This window comes from Salminus brasiliensis, chromosome 7, assembly GCF_030463535.1.
Source record: "Salminus brasiliensis chromosome 7, fSalBra1.hap2, whole genome shotgun sequence".
In the NCBI taxonomy this organism is placed as follows: domain Eukaryota; kingdom Metazoa; phylum Chordata; class Actinopteri; order Characiformes; family Bryconidae; genus Salminus; species Salminus brasiliensis.
The window spans coordinates 29,047,058-29,071,489 of NC_132884.1; the positions used below are offsets into that span (position 1 = coordinate 29,047,058).

The following is a 24,432-nucleotide window of genomic DNA, read 5'->3' on the forward strand; positions in this document are numbered from 1 at the left end:
GAGCATGGAAAGCTATTTTGGAACGGAGTGGAAGTGGTTCTGAGCTTCAGTCCTGGGGATCCCATGGTCTGCACAGCTTTAGATATTCTCTGTCCTAGCATAGCTGATGCAGCTATTAAGGGGCTTGATCATTGGCTGTTCAGCAAGATCGGGTGTGTTGGGACAGGGAATAGCTTAAACCAAGCAGCACAAGGGAGCTAAAATTCAAGGACAAGTGTGGCCATCCGTTGCCCGACAGTGCCCTCTAATGTTGAGTTAGTGTAATAATGTTGGTAGTACTTCAAGTTCTAGACGGACCCTACGCCTTCATTCATTGTCTCTCAAAATTGAATGAACTGGTTGTGTTTCACACACCACTGTGTCGCTATAATAGCTTGCTGATGTTTGGACTGGTAACTAGAATGGTTAGTCGGCCATAGTGCTACGGTTCTAAAAGCACGTGGCACGCACCACTGCCACGGTTATGAAAATATGACGACACTTATAGCAAGTATTAATTTATTTATTTCTTTTCTTTTTTTCCATTTTTGGTGAAGGGGGGATGGGGTTGAGTGGGCACCGCCAGCCTTGGTCTGCCATGTTGGCTCAAGCATAACATGGTTTCCATGGCAGCTGGAGGATCTTCCGGGAGCCGGAATGGACGCAGTTTCACTCCGTCTTCAGCGTCTCGCACTAAACCGAAGAAACAGCTTTCCTTGTCCGCCAGGCGGCGCGCTGTGTCCAGGATTTTGGCTGTAGACAAAGATGGCGGTACGGAAGAAAGACGGCGGCCCGAATGTAAAATATTTCGAAGCGTCTGATACCGTCTCACAGTTCGACAATGTCCGAGTCTGGCTGGGCAAAAATTATAAAAAGGTACTGCTCGCTTTTATGCATTCAATACAAAAGGCGGCGTTGGTATTTAGTCATGGAAAAGTAGGAAGAGTGATGAGGAGAGGCAGAAAGCGGGTGCACAGGGGAGAGAGAGTAATACAGAGAGAGGAGGGAGGGAGGGATGGAGAGAGAAATCCAGCTGTTTAAATCCACTGAGGAGAAACGAAACAATAGAAGATGGGAGATAATCGCTTTGGGAAACAGACAAACAGCCTCAAACAAAACCACAGTGTTTCTTGCACTCTCCGGGTGTTTCCATATTTTCCTTATAGTCCATCAGCCATGTTTAATGCGATTTCGTGAAGGGGCTGGACAACGTTTTCCTTTATCTGAGGAGGGTAAAGCTAGCTGTGCTAACGGTACTGCGGTGGCTGCCTGCTTTCCTCCAGTCCAGATGTGCAGGCTGGTGGCTTTGCGTTGAGGGTGTTTTTGGGACTCCTTCGCGTCTCTAATTAATAATAGGAGGTGAAGCCGCAACGTGTTGTGATTTTGCGGCCGGTCTGCCCCTCCCCTCCCATTCACCGACACGGTGAAGGGTCTGACAGTGGACCGTTAACCTGTGAGGAGAGAAGCAAAACACGCACTGAGGTGCAGCCGTGAGGGAAGCAGCCTCGTTTAGCGTATAGACACACTCACACTCTGATTTATTTACAAACAGTAAAGAACATGTATGATACGAGCTGAGTGCAGTGTAATTTAATGGCTTTGTTCACCCGACATACGTTATATTCGTTTATACATCAGAAAAGTCTTAGTTTAAGGTGTTACCAGGTGTCTACGTTGACACCAATGTAATAACAGGGACCAGACGAAATGTCTAACATTCATAGTCTTAGAGGTTTAACATGAGAGGAAATGACAGAGACCAGCTAAAAACACATTTTCTGTATTAACAGAGCACAGAAAGCTATAACTTTTATCAAATGTTGGCGAGAAAGAAGCAGTTCAGATGTTCTGGGACCTGGTTTCCCACATTAGCCAAAAATGCAATACACAAAGTGCTAATTACTCAAAGGCACTGGAGGTTATTACGTTTATTTCATTTTTAATGAGGGGATCATGCTGTCACATTATTAGTGCCATTCTATTTACAGTGGAGCTGTGAAAGTCAAGAAGTGCACACAATATTTGCAAAAAATCCAGAAAGAGAAAATGCAGTAACACTTATTTGAATAGTCCACTTTGTAGATACTTTCTCAGCAAATAGATTTGAGATAAAAATCAGTTCTTCATGTGGGCTATTGTGCAAACCATCTCCTTGTCATCTGAGGTCCAGCATAGACAGTATTTCCTGACTCCCTTCATTTATCCCTGTAATTTATAATATTTATGATGTTTAACCCCTGATTTCTCTTTGTGTGATTGCATGCGTAGTACATTCAAGCCGAGCCCCCCACCAACAAGTCTTTGTCCAGTCTGGTTGTTCAGCTGCTGCAGTTTCAAGAGGAAGTTTTCGGGCGCCATGTCAGCAATCCTCCTCTCACCAAGCTACCGGTACATACACACAGTCACACACACACACACACATCACTCAGATTGCCATGACAAATATCCCACTTTTTACATGTGTTTTGAAGAAACGTGGTATTTGAAACGAACACCCGTCAAAAAGGAGATGTCTGTCAGAAATTCCTTTAAGCACTGTCACTCCTGGCTGCTGTGGAGAGCTGTGCTGATTATTATTGGAGCATTTGCTGAAAGAAGTAGCTATAACTATGAATATCTCTGTCTGTGTGTTTAGATGAAGAGTTTTCTGGATTTTAAAGCCGGAGGAGCTCTCTGTCACATCCTTGCTGCTGCTTACAAGTTTAAGAGTGACCAGGGATGGTGAGATGCTCTTTGCAGTCTAATTTCTGCAGTGTAATCAGCAGTGTTGAAGACCTTTTTCGTAATGAATATTTTGTGTCTCAGGAGAAGGTTTGACTTCCAGAATCCATCTAGAATGGACCGGAATGTTGAGATGTTCATGACCATAGAAAAATCGTTGGTACAGGTAAGACTATGCAATATATATATTGCTTTTTCTGTTTCCCCCTTTTCTCTTTTTCTCTCTCTCTGTTTATTTTTCTTTCTCTCCCACTCTTTCGTTCTGTTTATCTTCCTCATGTGTGATTATTTCTCTCACTCCCTGCATTTCTTTCTCTTTCTCCTTCTTTTATTTTTGGCTTTCTTTCTCAGGTCAAATTCGCTCTCTTCCTCTCTCTTTCTCTTCTCTACTATTCTCTTCTCTTCTTTTCCCTATGTCTTTCAGCCAGTCTTTGTTATATTTGAAATATGAAAGAATAAAACTCATTCTGTTTCTGTAGAATAACTGTCTGACTCGGCCTGTGATCTACCTGAGCTCAGAGATTGAGCCGAAGCTGCTAGGAAAACTGAAGGACATCATAAAGAGACACCAGGTACCATCCCAACTGTGTGTGTGTGAGAAAGGAAGAGGGATAAAGAGAGATCATGTTTTAGAATTTGTCTTGATTGTGTTTCTGTTTCTGCTATTTTGTTTTTTTTTGTGTTTGTTTTTTAGGGGTCAGTGACTGAAGATAAGCAGTCCAGTTCTCATGTGGTAGTGCCCATTCCAGCCAGTCTGGAGGAGGGTGAGTCAGTTAGAGCTGAAACACTTGGGCTGGGTATTAGAAAAACTTACACATACTTTGCCTCTAGTACTGATTCTAATTCTAATACTGATTCCTAAACAGTAATACAATAGTCATATACATATATTTAAAAATCAATATAGGCTGCTAAATGAATCACGTTCCACAGTTCAAGCTTTGTGTGTAGTTTTTTAAAGTGAACAACAATGCAAGGTTGTTTAGTGACTTGTTTATGAGGAACTTTTAAGACTTTTACAGTTCACAGTACAGTCCACCTGTCAACTAGTCAATTTAAATCCACAATCAGCATCGTTCTGATTCATTTGATACTTTAAAAGTACAGAATTACGATACACAGCCCAATGAAACATTGCAGAATGATTGAACCGTTAAGTGGTCAGCTGACTGCATATACTTATGTGTGCATGGTGCAGAGGAGTGGGTCCGTCCTGTTATGAAGAGAGATAAACAGATGCTGCTACACTGGGGCTACTGGCCTGACAGGTAAGGCTATGCATAACCACATCACACATAAGCACACACACTTATTGATAATCCAATGCAACAGTCTTAAATAATGTTTGTTAAATTGTGCTGTTTTGTATTTTTGAGTAGTTATGACACATGGATATCAGCCAGTGAAGTTGAGGCAGTAGTGGAGGATCCACCCAGTCCAGAGAAACCCAGGAAGGTCTGAACTCACACTCTATCTAAATGTTTTCTAATTCTGTGTTGCCTAGCTGTGCCCCTTTTTGTCTTGCTGTCTCTCCTCTTTTACTGTTCTCTGCACTGCAAAATCAGGAGCACTATATAAAACACTGTTATTGGGAGCACAGTTCATTACTCACACTAGTGTTACACTATACGACAGCAGTCACATTCTTTTGCTTAAGCATGCAGAACATCATGCCACCAATCAACAGTAATTAATTCATTTGCTCAGTTAAATTACCATCATGTGTGCACTACCTATTGTTGGGTGATTTGGATATTCTACACTACGGTTTTGAAAGACTCCCAGAATAGTGCACTACACAGTGAACAGGCCTTAACCTCTCTGTGTTCTCTTTCTTACTTCTTTGTACTATTTATTCTACTCTCCTACTCTTTCCTGCATACCTCTCCTTAGTTATCTCTCTCGAATCTAATTTGTTTTACTGTTAACTGCAACACAAATCTGCCTCATAACTTACACCTGTGTGTTCATGAGTGTAGGTTCACGCTAAGTGGATTCTGGATTTAGACCAGTATAACGAATGGATGAATGAGGAAGACTATGAGGTTGGTGAAGGTGGCACAAGGAGGAAGAGGATTTCAGCCAAAACACTGACGGATGAAGTGAGTGCTCCGGATGAGAGGAGAGATAAAAAAGCCAGCAATGCCAAGAAAAGAAAACGCTCCCCCTCTCCATCTCCTACTCCTCCCCCTCAGGAGAGCAAGAAGAAAAACACCAAGAAAGGGTATGAGAGAGAGCAGCAAGCTTTTACTGCACACTCTCTGTCAGATACCACATGGAACTGATGTATAGCCATCTTGTGTGTGTGTGTGTGTGTGTGTGTGTGTGTGTGTGTGTGTGTGTGTGTGTGTGTGTATGTATGTATGTTTGTACTTAAAGACCCACCACCCCCTACACTAAATCAAAGCGCGGCCAGAGAGAGGAGGAGCAGGAAGATCTAACTAAAGACCTGGATGAGCCCTCACCTGTTCCCGCAGCAGAGGAGGGCTCACAAAATAAAACAGGTAACACCTGCACAGAAACAAAAACAAGCAAAACACACACACACACACAAACACACACACACACACTCTTGGCATCCACAATAGATTGTTTTCCATAATCCTGACATTGGTCTTTGCAGTAGAGATTACTAAATCACAGAAGGCTGTGAATACAAATCTAACACCAGTCATGTAGGCTTGTGAGGTCATTTACAACATACTATCATCCAATCCATCCGTGCTTTGTAACCATTGTAGATTGACGTTAGTAGTGTTTTAATAGGTGACTGAGAGCTGATTTTCATAAAGCAATGCTTTTCATTTGGTATTTCTTTAGTATAGTTTGGTAGTTTCTGCAATAGGTTTAATACCCTGTATATTCTATATTCTATATTAACTAAAGCTTATCATAAGTCAGCCTCTAGAGCTTGTGTGTCATTATAGATTTCTTTTACTGTTATAATGTTGTTATAGTCTATTATTACTAGGTTATAACTAAGCAAATTAGTCATTGTTTTTATTTGTTTCTGTGGACTTTTATGTAACCTCTAGGTCAAAACTCTGTACATGGAAGGCTGTATACATACTTCTGTATCTGTTTAACAAGCACACCAACAGTTATAGACAAGGATTATGAAGCACTGTGCACATGTTTTAGGCACCTACACACATTATTTAAAACCATTTAGCTCTGCAATAAGAGTGGCTTCACTTGTAAAAACACCACATTAGAATAAATGCAAGTAAAGAGAAATGTAGTACAAAGGAACAAGAATTTCTAATGTTGGAAAAAGTAGATATCTTGTGAATTAGTTTAAAGAACAAAGCCTTTCAAAGTTTCCAGATGTCCCCTGAGTGCCTCCAGAAAGTGTGTGGCTGTATTAAATTCCATCACCAGCTCACGTGATTTAACGTTTTTAAGCACTTAAAAAAATCACTACTTTTGAAATGTATGAAATTTGTATTTATTTTAATATTCATCAATCATTGATGAAAATGTACTGAGAAAATTAACATTTATTGCCCAGATAAGGAGCTTTTACATTCTAATGTTCGCAGGTGCCTAAAACAGTACAGTATATTTTTGTATGGTATTGTACATGCTTACTTTTGTTTACATTTAAATACACCAACTTAATGGACAATTTCAAATGATGTGAACTGTTCATGATTCATGATTGACTCAGCCCAAGTTTTGTGTTTTGTAAGTATCTTGACTTACAAAACTGTCTTACAGTTCTACATAAGTGCTCTGTGGGTGTATTGATCAATCAGAATTTTCATGTCCAAAAGTCAGTTGTTTTCATCATAGTAGCATAATAACCATGCCACATTACTGAGTAACTGGTGTGTTTATTAGCTTATTACACATATATAAGACATATCACAAGATACAGCAGTATAAACTTAGTACTACTGTTTAATCTGTTTTGGGCAACCCAAACACACACATACATTACACTAGTAGACTTATTGCTGTCACCTGTCTACAGTACATGTTAAGCCAACGGTGCACAATCCTGGTCTTGGAGATCCACCAACCTGGAGAGCCCAGATCCAATAAACCTGGCTCCAATACTGGCTCCTGATACCTCTTAAAGCCTTTATTACCCAGAGCAGGAGTTGGATCTGAACTCTGCAGTCTGGTAGCCCACTAGTTCCAGGATTGGCCACCCCTGTGTTAAGAGAGTAGATTATGTTTTAAACAAGCTCTTTGTGTGTGTGTATAGTGACCAAGAAGGACTCAGACTCAACTCCAGTGAAGGGTGGGACTGACGTGGGTCAGTAGATTTATTAGTGTATCTGCCACTGTGTTTGCCAGCTGTGTGTGTGTAATAGCCGTGGTACTGATAGTGATGTTAGTCTTCTCCTTCTATAGCACTGACCGTTTTTGCTCTTTCTCTTTTCTTCTTTGCAGATGAACAAGAGGACGAGTCCATGGAGACTGTGGGAAAGGTATAACCATTTATTTTTGCACAGTTGAATCATTTAGATGAGAATGAATGCGCAGGGGGAAATACAATATTAAAAAGAATATGTTTATAGGTTAAGCCCTGCTCTTACCTGGACATGACCGATTCCAAAACCTATATAGGTGTGTCTTAAAAACTGCTAATCATATCCTCAATATTTACACTACAGGCCAAAAGTGATATATGGCTAATTAAAACATTATTTAACACACCTCAGTCATCTGAATGTAAGAATCAAGTGAGTGTAATCAATGTGTAGGAGCAAAATAAATTAATAATCAGTTAGTTGTTTGTTGTTATTATTATTGTTGCTCTATGTTAATAAATATATCAATATCTGTCATAATTAAAAAAGTTTATCTTTAGAAGTTAGTGGTGCTCCCACATGTTTGGCCTGTAGTGTGTATAACATTGGGCTATCATTATTTAACAGCTTTCAGCTCTTTCCTTGTAAATTTGGCACAAAAGCAAAATCTGGTTAATCATTCGGGTTAATACGTATAACTCATATTCCAATAGTCACTAGACTGATCTAACTGAACAGCAGACCGGAGACACTTATGCATTCCAGACCTCTCTTAATTATTTTCTACACATATATATGTGTGTGTGTACATAAATGTGTGGAAAGTCATAGATCCTTTACAACCGGTCACTTTATGTGTCATGAGTATCAGGATTAAGCATAAGATTAAGGATCTGGATAAAGCCAAGCCACATAAAAATGCAAGTGTTAAAGCACCCAAGACACATTTAAAACAGATACAAATCCGATTACTTAAACCACTTTAGAAGGTGGTCGGACGCTTTTGTAGCCCCATGTGTAAATTTATCAACCAGAAACCTTCCCAGTACAACCGAAACACCAGTATTAATTACACACAGCAATCAGATTTCAGTCTAACTAACCAGAGAGGAAGTGTAAACTCATATGGCTAAATTCTTATAGGGATACAGTCCACACACTAGTCACATGAGGTGACCAGGTTTAAACGAGTCAGTGTTTATGACACTGTGTGTGTGTGTGTGTGTGTAGGAGGAAGAGGAGGGTTCCCCCAGTGTGAAGGGAGAGCCGGTGAAAAGTTCTGATCTACATGAGGATAATGTCACAGAGCAGACTCACCATATCATTATTCCCAGCTATGCTGCCTGGTTTGACTACAACAGGTAATAATATATCTGTCTTTGTTTCCTCACATGCCACTTGGAATTGTCTTTTGCATTTAGTACAACCTTTTAATTTTCATGTTAATCTTAATTTTATACTTTTTTTGCTTGTTAATTTTCCTCTTGCCCCCTTTTCTTTTAGTGTTCATGCCATAGAGCGCAGAGCTCTGCCAGAGTTCTTCAATGGAAAGAACAAGTCAAAGACCCCTGAAATGTGAGTCCCCATACGCTTTTAACATGCATAACATGTAAAACTGTAAACTATGATTGTGCCACATTTATATTGATTCTGCCACTTGCTCACACCAGCTCCCATCTTCTTTCCCACTCTGTGTTGCAGTTATCTGGCCTACCGTAACTTCATGATTGACACTTACCGACTGAATCCACAGGAGTATTTGACCTCCACGGCTTGCCGTAGGAACCTGGCTGGAGATGTGTGTGCCATCATGAGGTCAGGAGGGGATGACTACAACAATGCCAAAGACTAAATGAGGCTGTAGTCTCATCTACACAAGGACAGTTAAAATAATATCTGTGTGTGTTTGTGTGTGTTTGCAGGGTTCATGCCTTCCTGGAGCAGTGGGGTTTGATTAATTATCAGGTAGATTCAGAGAGCCGTCCTACTCCAATGGGACCACCACCCACATCCCACTTCCATGTGCTAGCAGACACACCATCCAGCCTGGTACCCCTGCAGCCTAAAGCTTCTCAGGTATTTATACCCATTTGCATACTGTATACATACAACCCTCTAAACCACAGACTGCTTTTAGAGTTAATAATTATTGGTAATTTACATTATAGAGTAACTGCTATTGGTGGCATATCGATGGGCATCAATACTGGGCCTGGGGTGCTTAGAGACTTCACAGTGTCCTTGGAGAGTTCTGTGATTCTTTTATAAAGCCTTAGAAAGTGAGTTTATGTAATCAGTTTCTGCCATGCAAGCATAAATACATTATTATTACTGTGTACATAATTAACGATGCACGTGTTATTGTGCTTTTCATTTAGGAAAGTAAAATCTGAACTCATCTGGTCACGTTTGGGACACATTTTAATGATTGAATTAGGTGTAAACAAAATAGAGGGAAAAAAATAAGATCCAGATACTATCCGGATACAAAACACAGGTTAATGCCAAGTGTAAACAGACAGTACTCAAGATTTTAGGATTAAGGTTCTTATTGAAAACCCAAAAAGTCTTCTACTGTTTCTAGCAATTAGTATTAAACTTGTGAATAGGTTATGTAGTTGTGAGGCCCTTGGTGTTAAACACATGCACTTAAAACAAATGCACACGTAATAAATGAGAGTTACAATTGACTCTTTACCATTTACATTTTCTGCTATGCCATCTGTCCTTTCTCTACTTCGTAGACTCCGTCCTCCCAGCAGATACTGTCTTTCCCTGACAAAGTGAAGGACAAGCCAACAGATTTGCAGAACTTTGGTCTGCGGACCGACATGTACAGCAAAAAGAGCGGACCAGCAAAGGTATGACAGTGACATTTGTGGCTTGTATGCCTTTTGACATATGGAGTACTTAGATAGAGTCTGACATGGGTTGCAATGATTAGTCGAAAAATCTGGTTAGTTAATTCTGGAAAAAGCACATTATTTCACTGTGTATAATGTGGCTACGGTAACATGCAGCAGTTCTGACAAGCTGTAGTATACTATTGAAATTAGTAGACGCAATATGGCTTCTGTTGTTTTTTTGTACTATAGAAGACAAAATGACTTCAAATGATAAAGAGTAAAGAACTTAAGATGGCATGATGTTTCAGTTAGTAGATTAACTGAATAATATTCTGTAAAATAATTGTAAAGCACTAGAAGCATGGACTTGTCAGAGAGTAAGCAGTATATTACCTGGCTTCTCACAGGGTAAAAACGCAGCCAGTGCTACACGGGAATGGACTGAACAGGAGACTCTGCTGCTGCTGGAGGTACTCTACACGTTCACACACACATGCACACACCTGATCTTTATCTCATCCACACAGACATAAGCTATAAGCTCTGCTCTTTGTTCTGTGTCTTCAGGGTCTGGAGATGTACAAGGATGACTGGAATAAGGTTTCAGAGCATGTGGGCAGTCGTACGCAGGACGAGTGTATTCTTCATTTCCTGCGGCTGCCTATCGAAGACCCTTATCTGGAGGATAGCTCCTCCACCCTTGGCCCATTGGCCTATCAGCCGGTCCCATTTAGCCAGGCAGGAAACCCTGTCATGAGCACAGTGGCCTTCCTCGCGTCAGTAGTCGACCCACGAGTGGCATCCGCTGCAGCCAAGTCTGCTCTAGGTGAGAGGTCAAGTTAGTGTGTATGAGTGAATGTACATGTTGTCATAACCCTGGAATATCCTGTAAATATACACTACATGTCCAAAAGTTTGTGAACATACCTCCTAAAAACACCTCCTAATAGCATTCAGCATTCAGCTAGCTTAATATGTGGCCATTGCTGACACATGCGCACACACAACTAGTCTAGTCCTAGTGGAGAAGTATTGCCAACAAAATAGGGCTCTCTGGAGCATTTAAACATTAACCTTTTAGCACCATGTATAATGCCCAAACTCCATCCAATCATTTTGGAATGAGCTTGGGAGTCCATCTCATCATGACCTCACTAACACTTTTGTTGCTGAGTGCAATTAAATCCTCACTTCAGTGCTCCAAAATGTAGTAAAACACCTCCTTCCCTGGACAGTAGAGACAGAAACAATGAATAAGCAGATGGCCCAATACTTTCGTTGATACAGTATATGAAATACCATAATTTGTGGCCTGCTTTATTGTATATAAAACATTGAATTAATCCTGCTGGTTTGTGTGTGGTGGCAGAGGAGTTCTCTCGTATGAAGGAAGAAGTGCCAGCAGCACTGGTGGAGGCACATGTGCGTCGAGTCGAGGAAGCAGCCAGAGTGAGTGGCAGACCAGACCCTCTATACGGCCTGGAGGGCAGTGGCATCGCCGGCACTGGCCTAGAAGACTCAGAGAAGCCTGGTAACACATGCACACACACACACACACACACACACATACACACACACACACACACATACACACACACATACACATACAGTCACATTCTAATTAAGCTCTTTATACTGCTTATATTTAGTGTTCAGTAAATTGGTGACTATTATGTAGTGTCATACCCATAAATTAAAGTGTGAAACACACATATGGGCCTTGCAGTTCAAAGGAGATTATACATCCATTTGTACTTCCAGCAGAGGAAAGCAGTGAGGAGAGCAAGAGCAGTGATGGCCAGCCCAGTGAGGAGAAGAGAGAGAGCAAGGTAAGCAGCCACACTTGCTTTATCACAATTCACTGTTCATTTACTCTTCATATGTGCATGCTTTAGTAAGTGGACATTACATTGCAATACAGTGTTTGTTATGTGTACTGTATGTAATTCTTTCCTGCCTCTTTGCCACAGGAGGGTAAAGATGGAGCAGGTGAAGAGGAGGAAAAGCAAGGAGAGAATGGAAAGAAAGAGGAAGAGAGAGCAAGAGAAGGAGAGACGGAACGAGAAGCGGAGAAGACAGATTCAGAGATGGGTATGTTCATGTGCTGAGAGCAGAAGCCAAATTATGGAGTGGCTTTTCACTGATAACCCATTCAAATACGTATCCTGTTTTCTTCAGGAGATGCAGAGAAAGAAAAAGAAGGGAAGGAAGGGTCAGAGGAGGGCCAGAGGGAAGGAGAGAGTGATGGAGAGAGAAAAGCCAAGGTGGAGAGAGATGTTGGGGAGGGGAACCTGGCCACTGCAGCTGCTTCTGCCCTGGCTGCTGCCGCTGTCAAAGCAAAGGTGAGTGGGTCTGTGTTAAATTAGGACAGATTTTGTTTCAAATATTGTGATTTTCTGATGTTGAATGTTGTAATAAACTGAAAATGAAAACATATACACATTTCACAAGCAGCTTTATGTATAAATTTACCTTAAAATAACAGCTTAAAAAATGTTGTCTTGTAAAATGGAGAATCACATCTTTATTGTTGCTACTCTGGGCTCAGCATGGTAGAACATGCACTGAATAACTTTGGCGAAGCAGGTGGGAAATGCTTGTGAGATCTGCATGACGCTATGTAACCCGGGTCTTATTTGTGTAAGAGTCTGTAATGTTACTCTACTTCTTCAGTCCACATGATTCTTTCACTTCAGATGCCGATTCTGTATTCTCAGATGATAAAATACATTTCAAATCTTTTAGTGGTGGCTCAAAATGCTAAGTCCACTTCCTGACTGAAGGGGGAGTGCAAGAGCAAGAAAGCTGTATAATTCTGCTTTAATAAAAGGCTTTATATTTGCTATATCAATACACAGATTTAACATATCAAATTCAATTAAATTATTTGCATCCTAGTTAATTAACTCTAATTCTCTCTCCCTCGCGCTCCTTTTTTTGGGTAGCACTTGGCTGCAGTGGAGGAGAGGAAGATCAAGTCACTGGTGGCTTTGCTGGTTGAAACTCAGATGAAGAAGCTGGAGATCAAACTGAGACACTTTGAGGAGCTGGAGACTATCATGGATCGTGAGAGAGAGGCGGTAAGGCTTTATTGGTATTGTAGTTTTCTAAAAGGCTGACTTTGCAGCTGTGTTTCTGGAGCCTTTTTGATCTGGAACCTAATCCCTTTAGCCCATATATAGTGTCATGTTTATCTGCTCCAGAGAGTCCTAGTTTATTGGCAGTACTTTTCTACAGTTCTACAAGCTGTTTGTGTGCATTTGCAATTCTGTATCAGCAATGGGTGCAACCTAAGGTAACTAAATGGATTCATTAGAAGGAGTGTCCTCAAACATTTTGGCATATACTATATCTGACCCAGTGTGTGCATTTGTGTGTGTGTGCAGTTGGAGTACCAGAGGCAGCAGCTCCTTGCGGATCGTCAGTCATTCCATATGGAGCAGCTGAAGTATGCAGAGATGAGAGCTCGTCAGCAACACTTCCAGCAAATCCAGCACCAGCACCACAGCAACCAACCTGGAAACCAGCCTGCCAACGTTCCACCTGCACCCCACCAGTCAACTCCCAACACTAGTGCCCCAGCTGCTACACCCAGCCCTGCCCCGGCAGCCACCACCAACGCCCCCAATGAAGCCCCGCTCCCCTCAGCTTCTCACACTTCTCCATCCAACAACACACAGACTGGAGCAGCGCACGGTGAGAGAATATAAACATGCCAACTTATCACACACACACATACACACACTACAGATATTGATATTATGTGCATACTAGGTGCCCATTCATGAAGAAAATCAGTTACTGTTGATATAATGTAAAAATGTAATGATGTCACTTAAGACTGTTATGGTGTATACTGAGTACATCACTGATGTTCCTTGCTCTTATTTATCTCTCTCTATGCTCCATTTCCTCCCATGTTTCTCTCAGAATCCAGCGCTCCACTAGCGGGGGATTCCCTCCATCCCAGTGCCCCGGTGCCCCCACCACAGTAAAGAGGGCCAAACAGAGAGTTTGAGGGATCTTAGAGAGTGGAAGGAAAGAGTTAGAGAAAGAGAAGAGATTGAGACAGGGAAACAAAGGGAAGAAAATGTAGTTTGTATTTTTGACTTTCTTTTTGGGAGAGAGAAAATTAGTTCTCAGTTAAAAAAAAACATACAAACATAAATTGCCAACATCTTAAGTAAATGACTGATTCAGCATGACATGAGAACTTCACCTGAATCAGTGCAGCCTTAGAGACCTGTTTGGACCAACCCCCTGTTAAACCACCAGAGAAGAAACAAACACAAACCACACGTCTGGCTTAAACATATCAGAAAAAAACCCACACACGCCCAGACAGAATGGAGATGAGCAGTATTCTTCAACTTCACGTTGCATCAGAACACCAGAAGCAGTATTGAAGGTCCTTTTGGGATTTGTAGTCAGGTTCCAGCCTCTTCTCGGTCAGTGTTTACTGAGCCCTTCACCAAACTACAAGCTACAGAATCCACAATCCAGAGGTAACTGTCACATAAAGACACCTCAGTGTAGGTACTTATACCTGTTAACAAAACAAGAAACAAAAGAAAGCTGCACTTTTTAGAATGTTTCCCCATTTTTACTTTTTTGGAGACAAGAAGTCAGATTTGACCTGAAGCACTTAAAAGTCCTTTAAAAAGCAGTCTCCTTTCTCTCACTTAATCTTTGTATTTGTTGAATAGAAGCACTCCATTTGGAACGAATTTGAAAAGAAACTTGACTTTGTATTTGTTACTCTGTATGTGTGACTGTCGGTTTTACTCTTGGGACAATGTGAAAGCTTTAGTGGGTTGGCCTGTTGTGCTTACTTTATTTTTTATGTACAAGTAACTTTTAGCATGATGAAAAACAACGAGGGCAACAAAATAGCGTTAACGGTGTTTTGCCTTGTATGAAACTTGTCTTTGACTGTAGATGAAAACCATGTACTGTAAACTTGGAGAGTCTGTTAAAAGCTCGTTATAAGCTCTTTCCACTCCGAGTGTGTGTGTGCGTGTTTGCTTGCAGTTAGCAGCATACTGTAAGAAGTGGCTCTGTCTGCAGTCTCTTTCACCCCAGTTTAGAACAATGAGCGTTTGTATGTCCGTATAGGGTTTTTTATTTTGCTTTTTTAAAAGATCAACTGTCTAGAGTTCCGAGTGGCTCAGCGGTCTAATGCGCTGCCACTATGGCCCAGAGGTCACTAGTTGAAATCCCGAGCCATGCCACTTTGCCATCAGTGTTTGGAGTCCGAAAGAGCCTCATCACTATGAAGGCTATGTTGGATAGCACCGGTGTCTTTTAGCTGGTGCAGTGGATCTGGGGACCCATTGCTTTCCTCCGAGTGTGTTAGCTGCCCAGCAATGCCGCATCAGCTGCAGTTCGATAAGATGCGGTTGCTGGCTTCACATATATTGGAGGAGACCTGTAAAGTCCTTACCCTTCAAGTGTCGGAAGCTTTACTACTACTAGGGGGAGTTACAAACGGGTGGGTAATTGGCAGTACCAAATTGGGAGAACAACTAAAACAGGCAACAAACAAATCATTAAAAAAGTGAAAAATCAACAGTCTTGCCTAGTCCACTGTGTGTGAGGCAACAGGTTTAAGTTCACCAGTTCATTGCGAGTGAATTGACAGATTTGATCGAGTGTGTGAACAGCATGGAATATGTCCGTTTCTGGATAAGGAAAGGTCAAGGTGGATTGTGTATGATACAAAGAAACCAGGTAGAATTAGTCCAGCTGTAATCAGAAGTGTTTTAATGGTATTAAAAAAAACTCATATCACAATGTATTTCATTTTTGATTTTTGTCAGACTGATGAAGCTCAGAATGTGTGAGTATGTGTGTGTGTGTGTGTGTGTGTGAATGAGTGTGTCTTTTGAATGGCAGGCCAAACCCACGGCTAAATGAAGCCCGGCTAAATGAAGGAGAAAAGCCTTTTAATTTCATTACCTGATGACTATCTAAACAGTACAAACAAGGGATTTCAAAGTTACATTTGCAGTTGTATTCTTGTGTATCTTCATATTGTATCCTTCCTATTTTTGTATTTTTATATGTTTCTTTCCACTATTATCATGATTGCAGTATTGCTGTTAACATACTGTATGTATCTCTGCTCTCTTTCTCATTGTGTGAACATACTTGTGTTACTAATTTGTTGATGTGAACGTGTCACTCTGTACCATGAGACTGGACCGGTGGGTGTGCATAAGCCCAGACTTATTTGCCATACATTTCTTTATTTAAGTTCCTCTGCCTTTATGTGCCATGTGTTTTTGTTTAGGATGCTGGGAGCTCACTGCTTGACATTGTGTTGCAAAAGCAGTGAACAGCCAGCATCAGACTCGCACACGTTTCCAAAGTAATGCCGTTTACATCTTTACCCATGCATGCTGACACCCACATATGCAGTAATCAATTGCAGCATTTTACACACACACACACACACACACACACACACACATAAAATACAGGCCTCATTACCAGTGTTACAGATGTAATATGACCAACTCTTTCAGATCGCCGGCTGTCTCTTTCTGTCTTTATCATTGTGTGACACTAGTAGTATATTAAATAGTCAGTCTGTACGTTCCTTTCCTCTTCATTTGGTTTGTCTTTTTGAACGATGGTGTGAAACCTTGGAAAGAATTGCGTGTACAGTGGTCAGATGCTTTTTGGATGTGTGTCCTTTGCTCATTTGTTGCAGGTCAATGGGTCAAACACCTGCTTGCTCAACAGACTGGATAGAGAGAATGCATCAGTTTTAGTTTCTGAAATACATCCATAAGTCTTGAACAATAAAAAAAATGTCATTAATGATGGGTTTCCAGTGTCAAGTCTTTAGGTTGTTTGTGTACTTGTAAAAAGATGAAATTTCCAACTCAAAATGTCTGAAAAAGTCAAATGTTGGGGTCATGTCATTTTTTTTTTTTTTATATATTTTGCTTATCATCGTATGCTGGATGATAACAAACCATACACAGAATTTCAACAATTCCAAAATAATTAAAATTGAACATGTAACCTTTTCAATGGAAGTCAATGTAAAAATATTTAATTCCAAGTCATTTTGGAGTAAACATGGTTAGAAGGTGGTTCACCCTACTCCAGTTCTGGTGTAGGGTGAAACATCTAACCCCTTTTCCTTCATAATTTAAAATCATTTTTCAAAAATAAAACAAAACATTTTAGCTCCACTGTTGCCAGTTAAAATCTTTTTGTTTTTTGTTGTTTTTTTTTTTCAAAATATGATGAATAGATGAACATGGACATACACCAAAATGACCTGGAATATCTGTTTACATTGACTTCCATTTATTTATTTTTTTTACTTTTCCTGTAAATGTGTGATTTCAAAAATATACAAATTGACATTTATTATTTTTGCTGAAATGTTGTCCAGGAGCTGAAATTAAAGTCTCCATGCATGACACAGGTCAAAGTCTACTAGCAGTCATACAGCCACTAGAGGGCAGTAGAACCAAACCTTCTCACAGCTATTTGAAGTACTTTTATTTCAGGCTTCCATTATTGTATTTATTCTATTGTACAGTCATGAACAGAGTTGATTGACACTAAACTATCCAAGTATTTGTCCCATATCTGAAAGTTAAGAGAGAAGTAATGTGAAATATAATGAATATAGATTATGAGGTGTTGGTGCAGTAAACGTGGTCTTTGTTCAGGTCTTTCTAATCTAAAGCAAGCAGTAAAGTAACCAAATAACACCATCAGACAGATGGCCTGTGTTTGAGCTTGTAACTTATGCAGGTCTGTCTGAGGTGTACGTTTTGCATACTTTATCTGTGCGGCTTCCAAGTTCGCCAAGCTTCTCTTTGTTTTACCAAAGAAGGATCACTCTTAATGGGTGCCTGCAGGACGTTCCCTATGTACACACACTCACACAAAGTGGCCACACATTCCTAATTTGGTTCTGCCATAAATTGAACTGGAATGAGCCCAGCCAAACAAGCACTAAGTGATCGAGGTTGGAATAGCAGAGCCCTACAAGGTCATCTATTATTACTGACACCAAGGGAAAAGGGGGGGGGGGGGGGGGGAGAACATAACTTTTTTTTTTTTTTTAAACCTCTGAGTATTTATTAATTTACACTTGAACAATACAACAGACAATGGGAAGGGACATAGTCAGCTACTAACAGATGATGGTTGCCTGCCTTTGCTTACAGGAACTCTACATGCACCTTTTCGGTATAAAACACAATGACTGAATGAGAAGGTTCAGGACACAGTGGGCAGAGTGGAATGCAATGCCGGACATAGAGCATAGAGACTTAACACCTTGGAAGATGTGTACAGGAATTAACATACAGAAACTTCCCTGGAAAAAAGAAAATCTTCCACGGATGTTTCAGGAATGACAATGTAACACAAACAGATCAAAGGCACTTAAGAAAAAAATAATAATAATAATGCAATGCAGCCATGGACACATACATAACAAAAACAAAAAAAAAAAAACAGGAGGGGAAAAAATGAATGGGAAATAAAATAAACTTGTGTTTTTGAAATCTTTAACCGCTCATTACCATCCTTACGAGTTCTGAAAGAAAGAAAAAAAGAGAGAAACAAATGTCAGCCAAATGTAGTCAACCAAGTGACCTCCACCTACAGCATCAGTTAGTGTCCCCATGCAAATCTCAAAGCTAGCACTCAGCACTGGAACAGCACAGTATACATCAAGTATGGTACTCTGGCTGTCAGTCAAACAACACTTTCATGGAAACCCAATAATAAACAGAAAGGGGGGGGTGGGATGCTGCAGCCTAGATAGGGGAATAGAAGAGCAATAGAAGAGACTGTCCAGGCCTACAGGAAGCTGGAATGTGTTAGGGTTAGCATACCTCCTTATAAGGACAAAGAGAGATAGAAGTTAGATTATATAGCAAGAGAGTGAGAAAGCGAGAGAGAGACAGAGACAGACAGTACTTACAGCAGATATAGACACACACACACACACACACACACACAAACACACACACAAACACACACACACACACACACACAGATAGCTGTTGCATTTCATTCCACTTAAATAAATGAGAATGAGAATGAGAGAGAGAGAAACTGCAGACCTACACAATCTTTAGTCAGAAACAGAACCTTTATATCACAGCACCACAACACAACACACACCAAAGTGCGTCTACAACCGCCAAGATTCCAATAAACAGAGGAAAGAACAGTTATTATTTGGAGTTATATATATATATATTCAGTCTCCAACATATTCAGAGTTTCCCGTGTTTTTAGGTACACCCACTGTGCAGCAACACTCAATGGCCATATTAACAACATCTACCATGTAGGTTCACTTAGCAAGTGCACTGCTGTGATACTTGCCATATCTCCCATTTGTAGTAGCTGCACTGTTACAGACTACATGTTCATTTGTTACGTGTTCAGTTTGCATTAGTCATCATTTCACCACTGTTGTCTGGATATGTTGGGTTGGCTGTACTATTTTCAGTTCAGCAGTCCCAAAGAGAGGTTTAAAACCCTCAACACACTGCTGTGCTGAAAGTAGTCCATCAGTCATATAATAGCTGATCCAAACAGGGTCCATTACCACACTACGGGACAGGATAGGTACAATTTGGTCAAAGAACAAGACGGGCTACAGTCAGGTCACTGTAAACCAATAAAGTGCACCTATATGGTAGTTGTACATGATAAAATGACCAATGAAGGTGTATACAAAGTCAGGGCCTCTAATCATCTGTCAAATCTGCGTAATCCTTAACACGGTCAGCTTCTTTATCTGATTTAGGACATAGCACCAAACCTTAAGCTGGAATACATTTGCAAACACAGTGCTCGGAGCAATTCAGCCTGAAAAAGTGAATAGCGCAGTGTGGCTCTCTCAGACATTTAACCCAGCTGATCTACACGGAAGGGGCTGCTGTAAGACAGGGCATCAGCTTGGCCAGCCAGTTGTGCTAATGATACGGTTAGAGCTCAAATGAGTCTCCTAGCCACATGCTGAGAGGCTACATGCTAAGCTACAGCCGGGATGAGCAGGAGAGGCGCTGCCGTAGAGAAAAAACAAAAACAACGCAAAAACCACAAGTAATAAAACCAGAGAGAAAGAAGGGGTTCACTGTCCGTACCCTCCACTCAGCCAGCCATGATGTGGCGCACAAAGGCTGTTGGGAGGGGAGGGGAATAAACACAGATACAAAACATTAACACATAGTGTAAAAACATACACACAGACACACTGTACACACACACTGTACACACACACACACCTGAAGTAAAAGTACAAAATACAATTAAAATAAAACCCCACACATGTTCTTGGACCTCTGGAAAAGCGCTTTACCTTCATAATTGATACAGCCATTGGCATCCTCATGTCCTGCCAAGAGAGTCTCTACCTCCTCTTCTGTCATTTTCTCACCTGCAGGCAAACACACATACAATATCTAGAGCATCCTCTTCATCATCCATAATTTCATGCTGAATATCACCAACCGCTACGTTTACATGGCCTTCCTGGCTGTATGAAACAGGAACCATAGGGTGCAACTGTTCAGACCGACTTGTTTCAAAAGTAAAAACTGCTGTAATGGTGGAGAAACCCATTTCTGTGGGGAACCTCCAGAAATATCACTTTGCAAACTGATAATCAAGAAATAGCGGGTGGTGGAAATTTTCAACTCTGCGTTCATCTGTGTTAAGTTCTACACAGCATAGACAATCTTGCTGACTACTTACCCAGTGTGGTCAGGACATGACGCAGCTCAGCACCCATCACTGTCCCATTGCCCTCTTTATCAAACACCCGAAGTCCCTCCACAAAGTCCTCAAAAGAGCCCTGGTCCTTGTTCTTTGCAATGGCTTGGAGCATGGGCAGGAACTGCTCGAAGTCCAGCATTTTTATGTTCATCTCTGAGAAAACAACCATCATGCACCACATTAACCAGCATCTTCCTTAACTTTAACTAGCATCTTCTTGTAGTGTCACTAATGTGGCAGAAAGCAGGTCCTCTGAGTGAAACAAATCAAGACTAAGCAACGCTCACCCGAGGGCTTGTGTAATGCTTCTGAGTTTTCAGCTTTAAAATATTTAATACTTTTCAGCAGACTCAATTACCCTCTTCTGTATGCAGCCATTTATAAACATCACTCTAAGATCTGTCAAACCAGCCAGTGCTTCTGAAAACCAAAAGGTAGACACTCGCTGTGCTTTTAATCACTTATAATCACTTCTCAGTCTGCTTTGCCATTCTGAATCATTATAAACATTAATCTTTGCTTTCCTGCTACCTTTCAGAACCAAGCAGTCTCCACCTTAAAACATGACTCAGCTCAGCACTAGGGCTGGGTGATATGGTAAAAATACTATATCACAATATTTATTACGATACATGTAATCACAGACTAAATACATCAGTAGCAACAGAATCTTATAAACTACTATTTAGATACTCTCCTGTACTGAGTACAGTGACTTTTATTCAACATCTGCTGCTCTTCATCTAATTAGACCTGTCAAATAATGCTGCCTGTAATGAAATCTGCAGCGGATCAGTGTTTATTAAGCACTAACAGTATCCTCGATACGCTTAGAAAAGCATATTGTTACCACAAAAACATCAACATTTATCACAATATGATAAAACATTGTCATATTGCCCCGCTCTACCACTTGCTGTACCGCAGAGGTGGGGAACTGTAGGCCAGCACAGTTTGGAGTTGACTTAAATCATGTGTCAAGGAATCTGGCCCTGCAGGATTGGATTTCCCCAACCATGCTTTACAGAACAACAACACGGTAAACCAACACCTATAGCGTAAGACCAATCTAGCTACACTTTAGCACAATTAGTTAGATTGGGTTTCTGACCTTCAGCCTTGGGATTGCCGAGCACTTTGAGCACTTCCGCATTGACAGGATTTTGACCCAGAGCACGCATCACATCCCCACACTGACTGTAGCTGATCTTTCCATCGCCTGTCCGGTCAAAGAGCAGGAAGGCCTCTTTAAACTCTGAGAAAAAGCAAACATTAATAAATGAGGTTTCGAGAAACAGTGCTGGGAATTACATGGTTAAATGAGAGGATTAGGGCAACACTAAAATAAATTAACTGGCCAGAAATTTAACCATCTTTTTTTACCTTATGCCAAAGGTATTTTATCTGACAAGACATGTTCAGTGTCTGACATTTGTGTTTATTAGTTTTAAACTGGAGCTGCAAGGCTACAAGCTGACTGCCTAAACCACACATTTGCCTCAAACCAGAACTAAAGGGGCAAACTTCAGACATCAAACATGGCTTGGATAATTTGGTACATTTGAGGGTAATGGGAATTGGCCCAAATTCTTTAAAAGTTGTCAATAGGGGATTCAAAGAAACCCATGCAGGTATGTTTACTCTAGCTTTGCATGTGGGTGAGGGAACTCTCACTCAAGCAAATGAAACAAAATATGCACCTCAAAATGTTAAAGCACAATGTTAGAGCACACAGTTCATTTCAGCTTGTGAATAAAAGCCATTTATTCCAGAAATAAAAGGTGTTCATTTAAGGTCAGTTCAGTATGTGGAAGCCGCACACGTTGTTTACCGTGGCAGTGAAGATGTCTGAGGGCTGGGAGAGTGTTTCCCCTCCTCGAGTTTGAGCTGTTAGTAGGAGGAATGCGGCTCTCCCCGGGCAGGCCTGACTCAAACTCCGCTCTACACTACTCTTAGCCATATATGGCAAGGAGAGAGAGAGTGGGGGGAACACGGCACTCCATCAAGCAGGACTTTATCAACCAAACAAGACGGAGGAAATTACACAACACTGAACAACAGACCGCCGCCTAAAAAGGCGAGAGAGCTCCGCGGCCATAACTTGAGGAGCTAGCCAGCCAAAGACATCTTCAATTTGAAGGCAAAACCTAAACAACATAGACGGCGGCTTCCTTTAGATCAGCATGGTCACGCCTTACTGAGGCTGAAGTTGACTTCTTTGTCGAGTTCTCCGCTCCACCTTAAATGGGGCAGCAGTTACATCCTAGCGGCTGATGCGCCAGACTGGAGCTGCTGCACTGTTTAAGGTGGAACGGCCACCTCGAATAACGTTACGTTAAAACATAAGGTTAACATAAGTAAAGCAACAACTGCTTTTACAGGAAAAATAATAATGTGTGAACCTGAACTTCTCTCGCTTGTGACTTTTACCCTTTTTTTTTACTGAAAATAATGCGTTTGTGTTTAACGGTTTCACATTCATTTTACTTCCGGCTTACAAACGTCAAACAAACGGATTTTGTTTTTTACAGCATCCAGATGTTATTTTCATATTCACACAAAACACGATTATACAACCATACTATCAATCCGATTATTAAGGGAACATCAAACTAGGGTTAGTGACATTATTTTACGTGCCAAATAATTGGAGTTAGCTAATAGACCCATCATAACGTTAGTAGGCATCACACCAACGTTCATTGCACTCACCAGCAGCTAACATTTGGCCCTAGCAGTGACATGGACATAAATACCCTATCAGGACAGTGTAGAAAATGAATTAAACAGGACAGAGCTACTGAGGACAGTGTTCATCCCAACACCTTTACCATACAGGTAATAAAGCACTACTCCCAGTTCTGACTGTAAAGGTAAAGGTAACCTTAGCTAGCTAGTGACCACAGATAACTCACCACTGATCTGGTCCTCCGTGAAGTCAGACTGGATGAAAAGGTGATGCAGACATTGTAGGAAAGAAGAGGAAACACACAATCACATCATCTTATTACTGATCAAATATACTATAAAAGGCGCAGAAAGTCAAAACCCTTTGCATTGTTGGCCCCTTGCATCAGCCGGCTGAACTGATAAGACAGTTTGGTAAAACAGTGCAATAAGGCAGAATTATGTCTGTGTTTATGTAGTTAGCTAGCTAGCTGAGCTAGATACCGTTAGCGGTGTTAATCCCCCCTGGCCTGTCAGGAACAGAAGGCTCCTCAGCCGCCTTTCTGTATAAAACCGAACATAAAGCCGAGACGAGGCAGTAAAACAGCTAAATGTCTGACTTTTCCGTGTTACTACTATTCTACAAATCAGAAACACCGCCTGGATCACTCACCATTGCGCCGGTGGAGAGGACAGGAGAGGAGAGGTGGGGCAGGCTGGGGGTTTGCAGAACGTCGGAGCCCGGACTGCGCGAGGTCCGTCGACACACAGCAGCAGGGTAATGAATGCATGACGTAATTTAATCTCGAGTCAGCGCGTCGACCAATCAAATCAAGTGGGCGTTGGCTGAATCCCAAACGGCGCCCTAATCTCTACATAGTGCACTACATGGACAGAGGCGGGTGACATATTTCCTCATTATGATCCTTTTGTCACGCAAAATCTTCGTAGATAAAAAATCCAAACTTTTAACAGAAGTCAGTATGTATTCAATTTGCAATTTTTACACGTCAAGGACTGGCAGCTTAAAATGATGTCAATAGGTGAAACTGTAAAAGTGGAGGTTTTTGCGTGACAGTGACAAAATACTTAGCAGGATGTACTTTTCTGTTTAATTTCACGCTTAAAATGGTGACATCGATTGTACTTGCAGTTTTACCAAAATGATCCCACAAAATGTTTATAGT

General features: G+C 41.1%; 2 protein-coding genes across 4 annotated transcripts; one reads left to right on the forward strand and one right to left on the reverse strand.

The window, feature by feature from the left end:
* Positions 1 to 727: 727 nt before the first annotated feature.
* smarcc2 (SWI/SNF related BAF chromatin remodeling complex subunit C2) lies at positions 728 to 16,633 on the forward strand. 2 transcript variants are annotated; one of them, XM_072684467.1, is made up of 26 exons: positions 728 to 855; positions 2,248 to 2,367; positions 2,615 to 2,700; positions 2,785 to 2,866; positions 3,180 to 3,272; positions 3,395 to 3,464; positions 3,899 to 3,968; positions 4,080 to 4,155; positions 4,680 to 4,924; positions 5,080 to 5,204; positions 6,914 to 6,964; positions 7,102 to 7,139; positions 8,193 to 8,323; positions 8,466 to 8,537; positions 8,664 to 8,777; positions 8,885 to 9,038; positions 9,707 to 9,823; positions 10,216 to 10,278; positions 10,376 to 10,634; positions 11,178 to 11,339; positions 11,570 to 11,637; positions 11,779 to 11,899; positions 11,987 to 12,150; positions 12,754 to 12,888; positions 13,195 to 13,504; positions 13,739 to 16,633. In XM_072684467.1, exons 1-26 carry the CDS (start codon positions 745 to 747, stop codon positions 13,801 to 13,803), a joined length of 3,102 nt encoding a protein of 1,033 aa, XP_072540568.1. In that variant the 5' UTR covers positions 728 to 744; the 3' UTR covers positions 13,804 to 16,633. The 2 variants fall into 2 exon arrangements, with proteins under 2 accessions (XP_072540568.1, XP_072540569.1); XM_072684468.1 differs by lacking the exon at positions 6,914 to 6,964.
* Positions 15,555 to 24,002, reverse strand: myl6 (myosin, light chain 6, alkali, smooth muscle and non-muscle). 2 transcript variants are annotated; one of them, XM_072684469.1, is made up of 7 exons: positions 23,919 to 24,002; positions 23,494 to 23,521; positions 21,690 to 21,833; positions 20,558 to 20,731; positions 20,163 to 20,240; positions 19,948 to 19,983; positions 15,555 to 18,380 (listed from the first exon to the last, which is right to left on the reverse strand). In XM_072684469.1, exons 1-6 carry the CDS (start codon positions 23,919 to 23,921, stop codon positions 19,955 to 19,957), a joined length of 456 nt encoding a protein of 151 aa, XP_072540570.1. In that variant the 5' UTR covers positions 23,922 to 24,002; the 3' UTR covers positions 15,555 to 18,380; positions 19,948 to 19,954. The 2 variants fall into 2 exon arrangements, with proteins under 2 accessions (XP_072540570.1, XP_072540571.1); XM_072684470.1 differs by lacking the exon at positions 19,948 to 19,983.
* Between the last annotated feature and the right edge of the window lie 430 nt (positions 24,003 to 24,432).

Excerpts from the sequence above, each read along its gene's own strand:
- myl6 (XM_072684470.1), bottom strand. Across the intron at positions 20,732-21,689 it reads CGGCAATCCCAAGGCTGAAG|AGATGAACATAAAAATGCTG; the intron begins GTCAGAAACCCA and ends TTGTTTTCTCAG. Across the intron at positions 20,241-20,557 it reads TCATGTCCTGACCACACTGG|GTGAGAAAATGACAGAAGAG; the intron begins GTAAGTAGTCAG and ends GTTTGCCTGCAG.
- smarcc2 (XM_072684467.1), top strand. The coding sequence starts at position 745 with ATGGCGGTACGGAAGAAAGACGGCGGCCCGAATGTAAAATATTTCGAA. Across the intron at positions 8,538-8,663 it reads AAGTCAAAGACCCCTGAAAT|TTATCTGGCCTACCGTAACT; the intron begins GTGAGTCCCCAT and ends TCTGTGTTGCAG. Across the intron at positions 11,340-11,569 it reads AGAAGACTCAGAGAAGCCTG|CAGAGGAAAGCAGTGAGGAG; the intron begins GTAACACATGCA and ends TTGTACTTCCAG.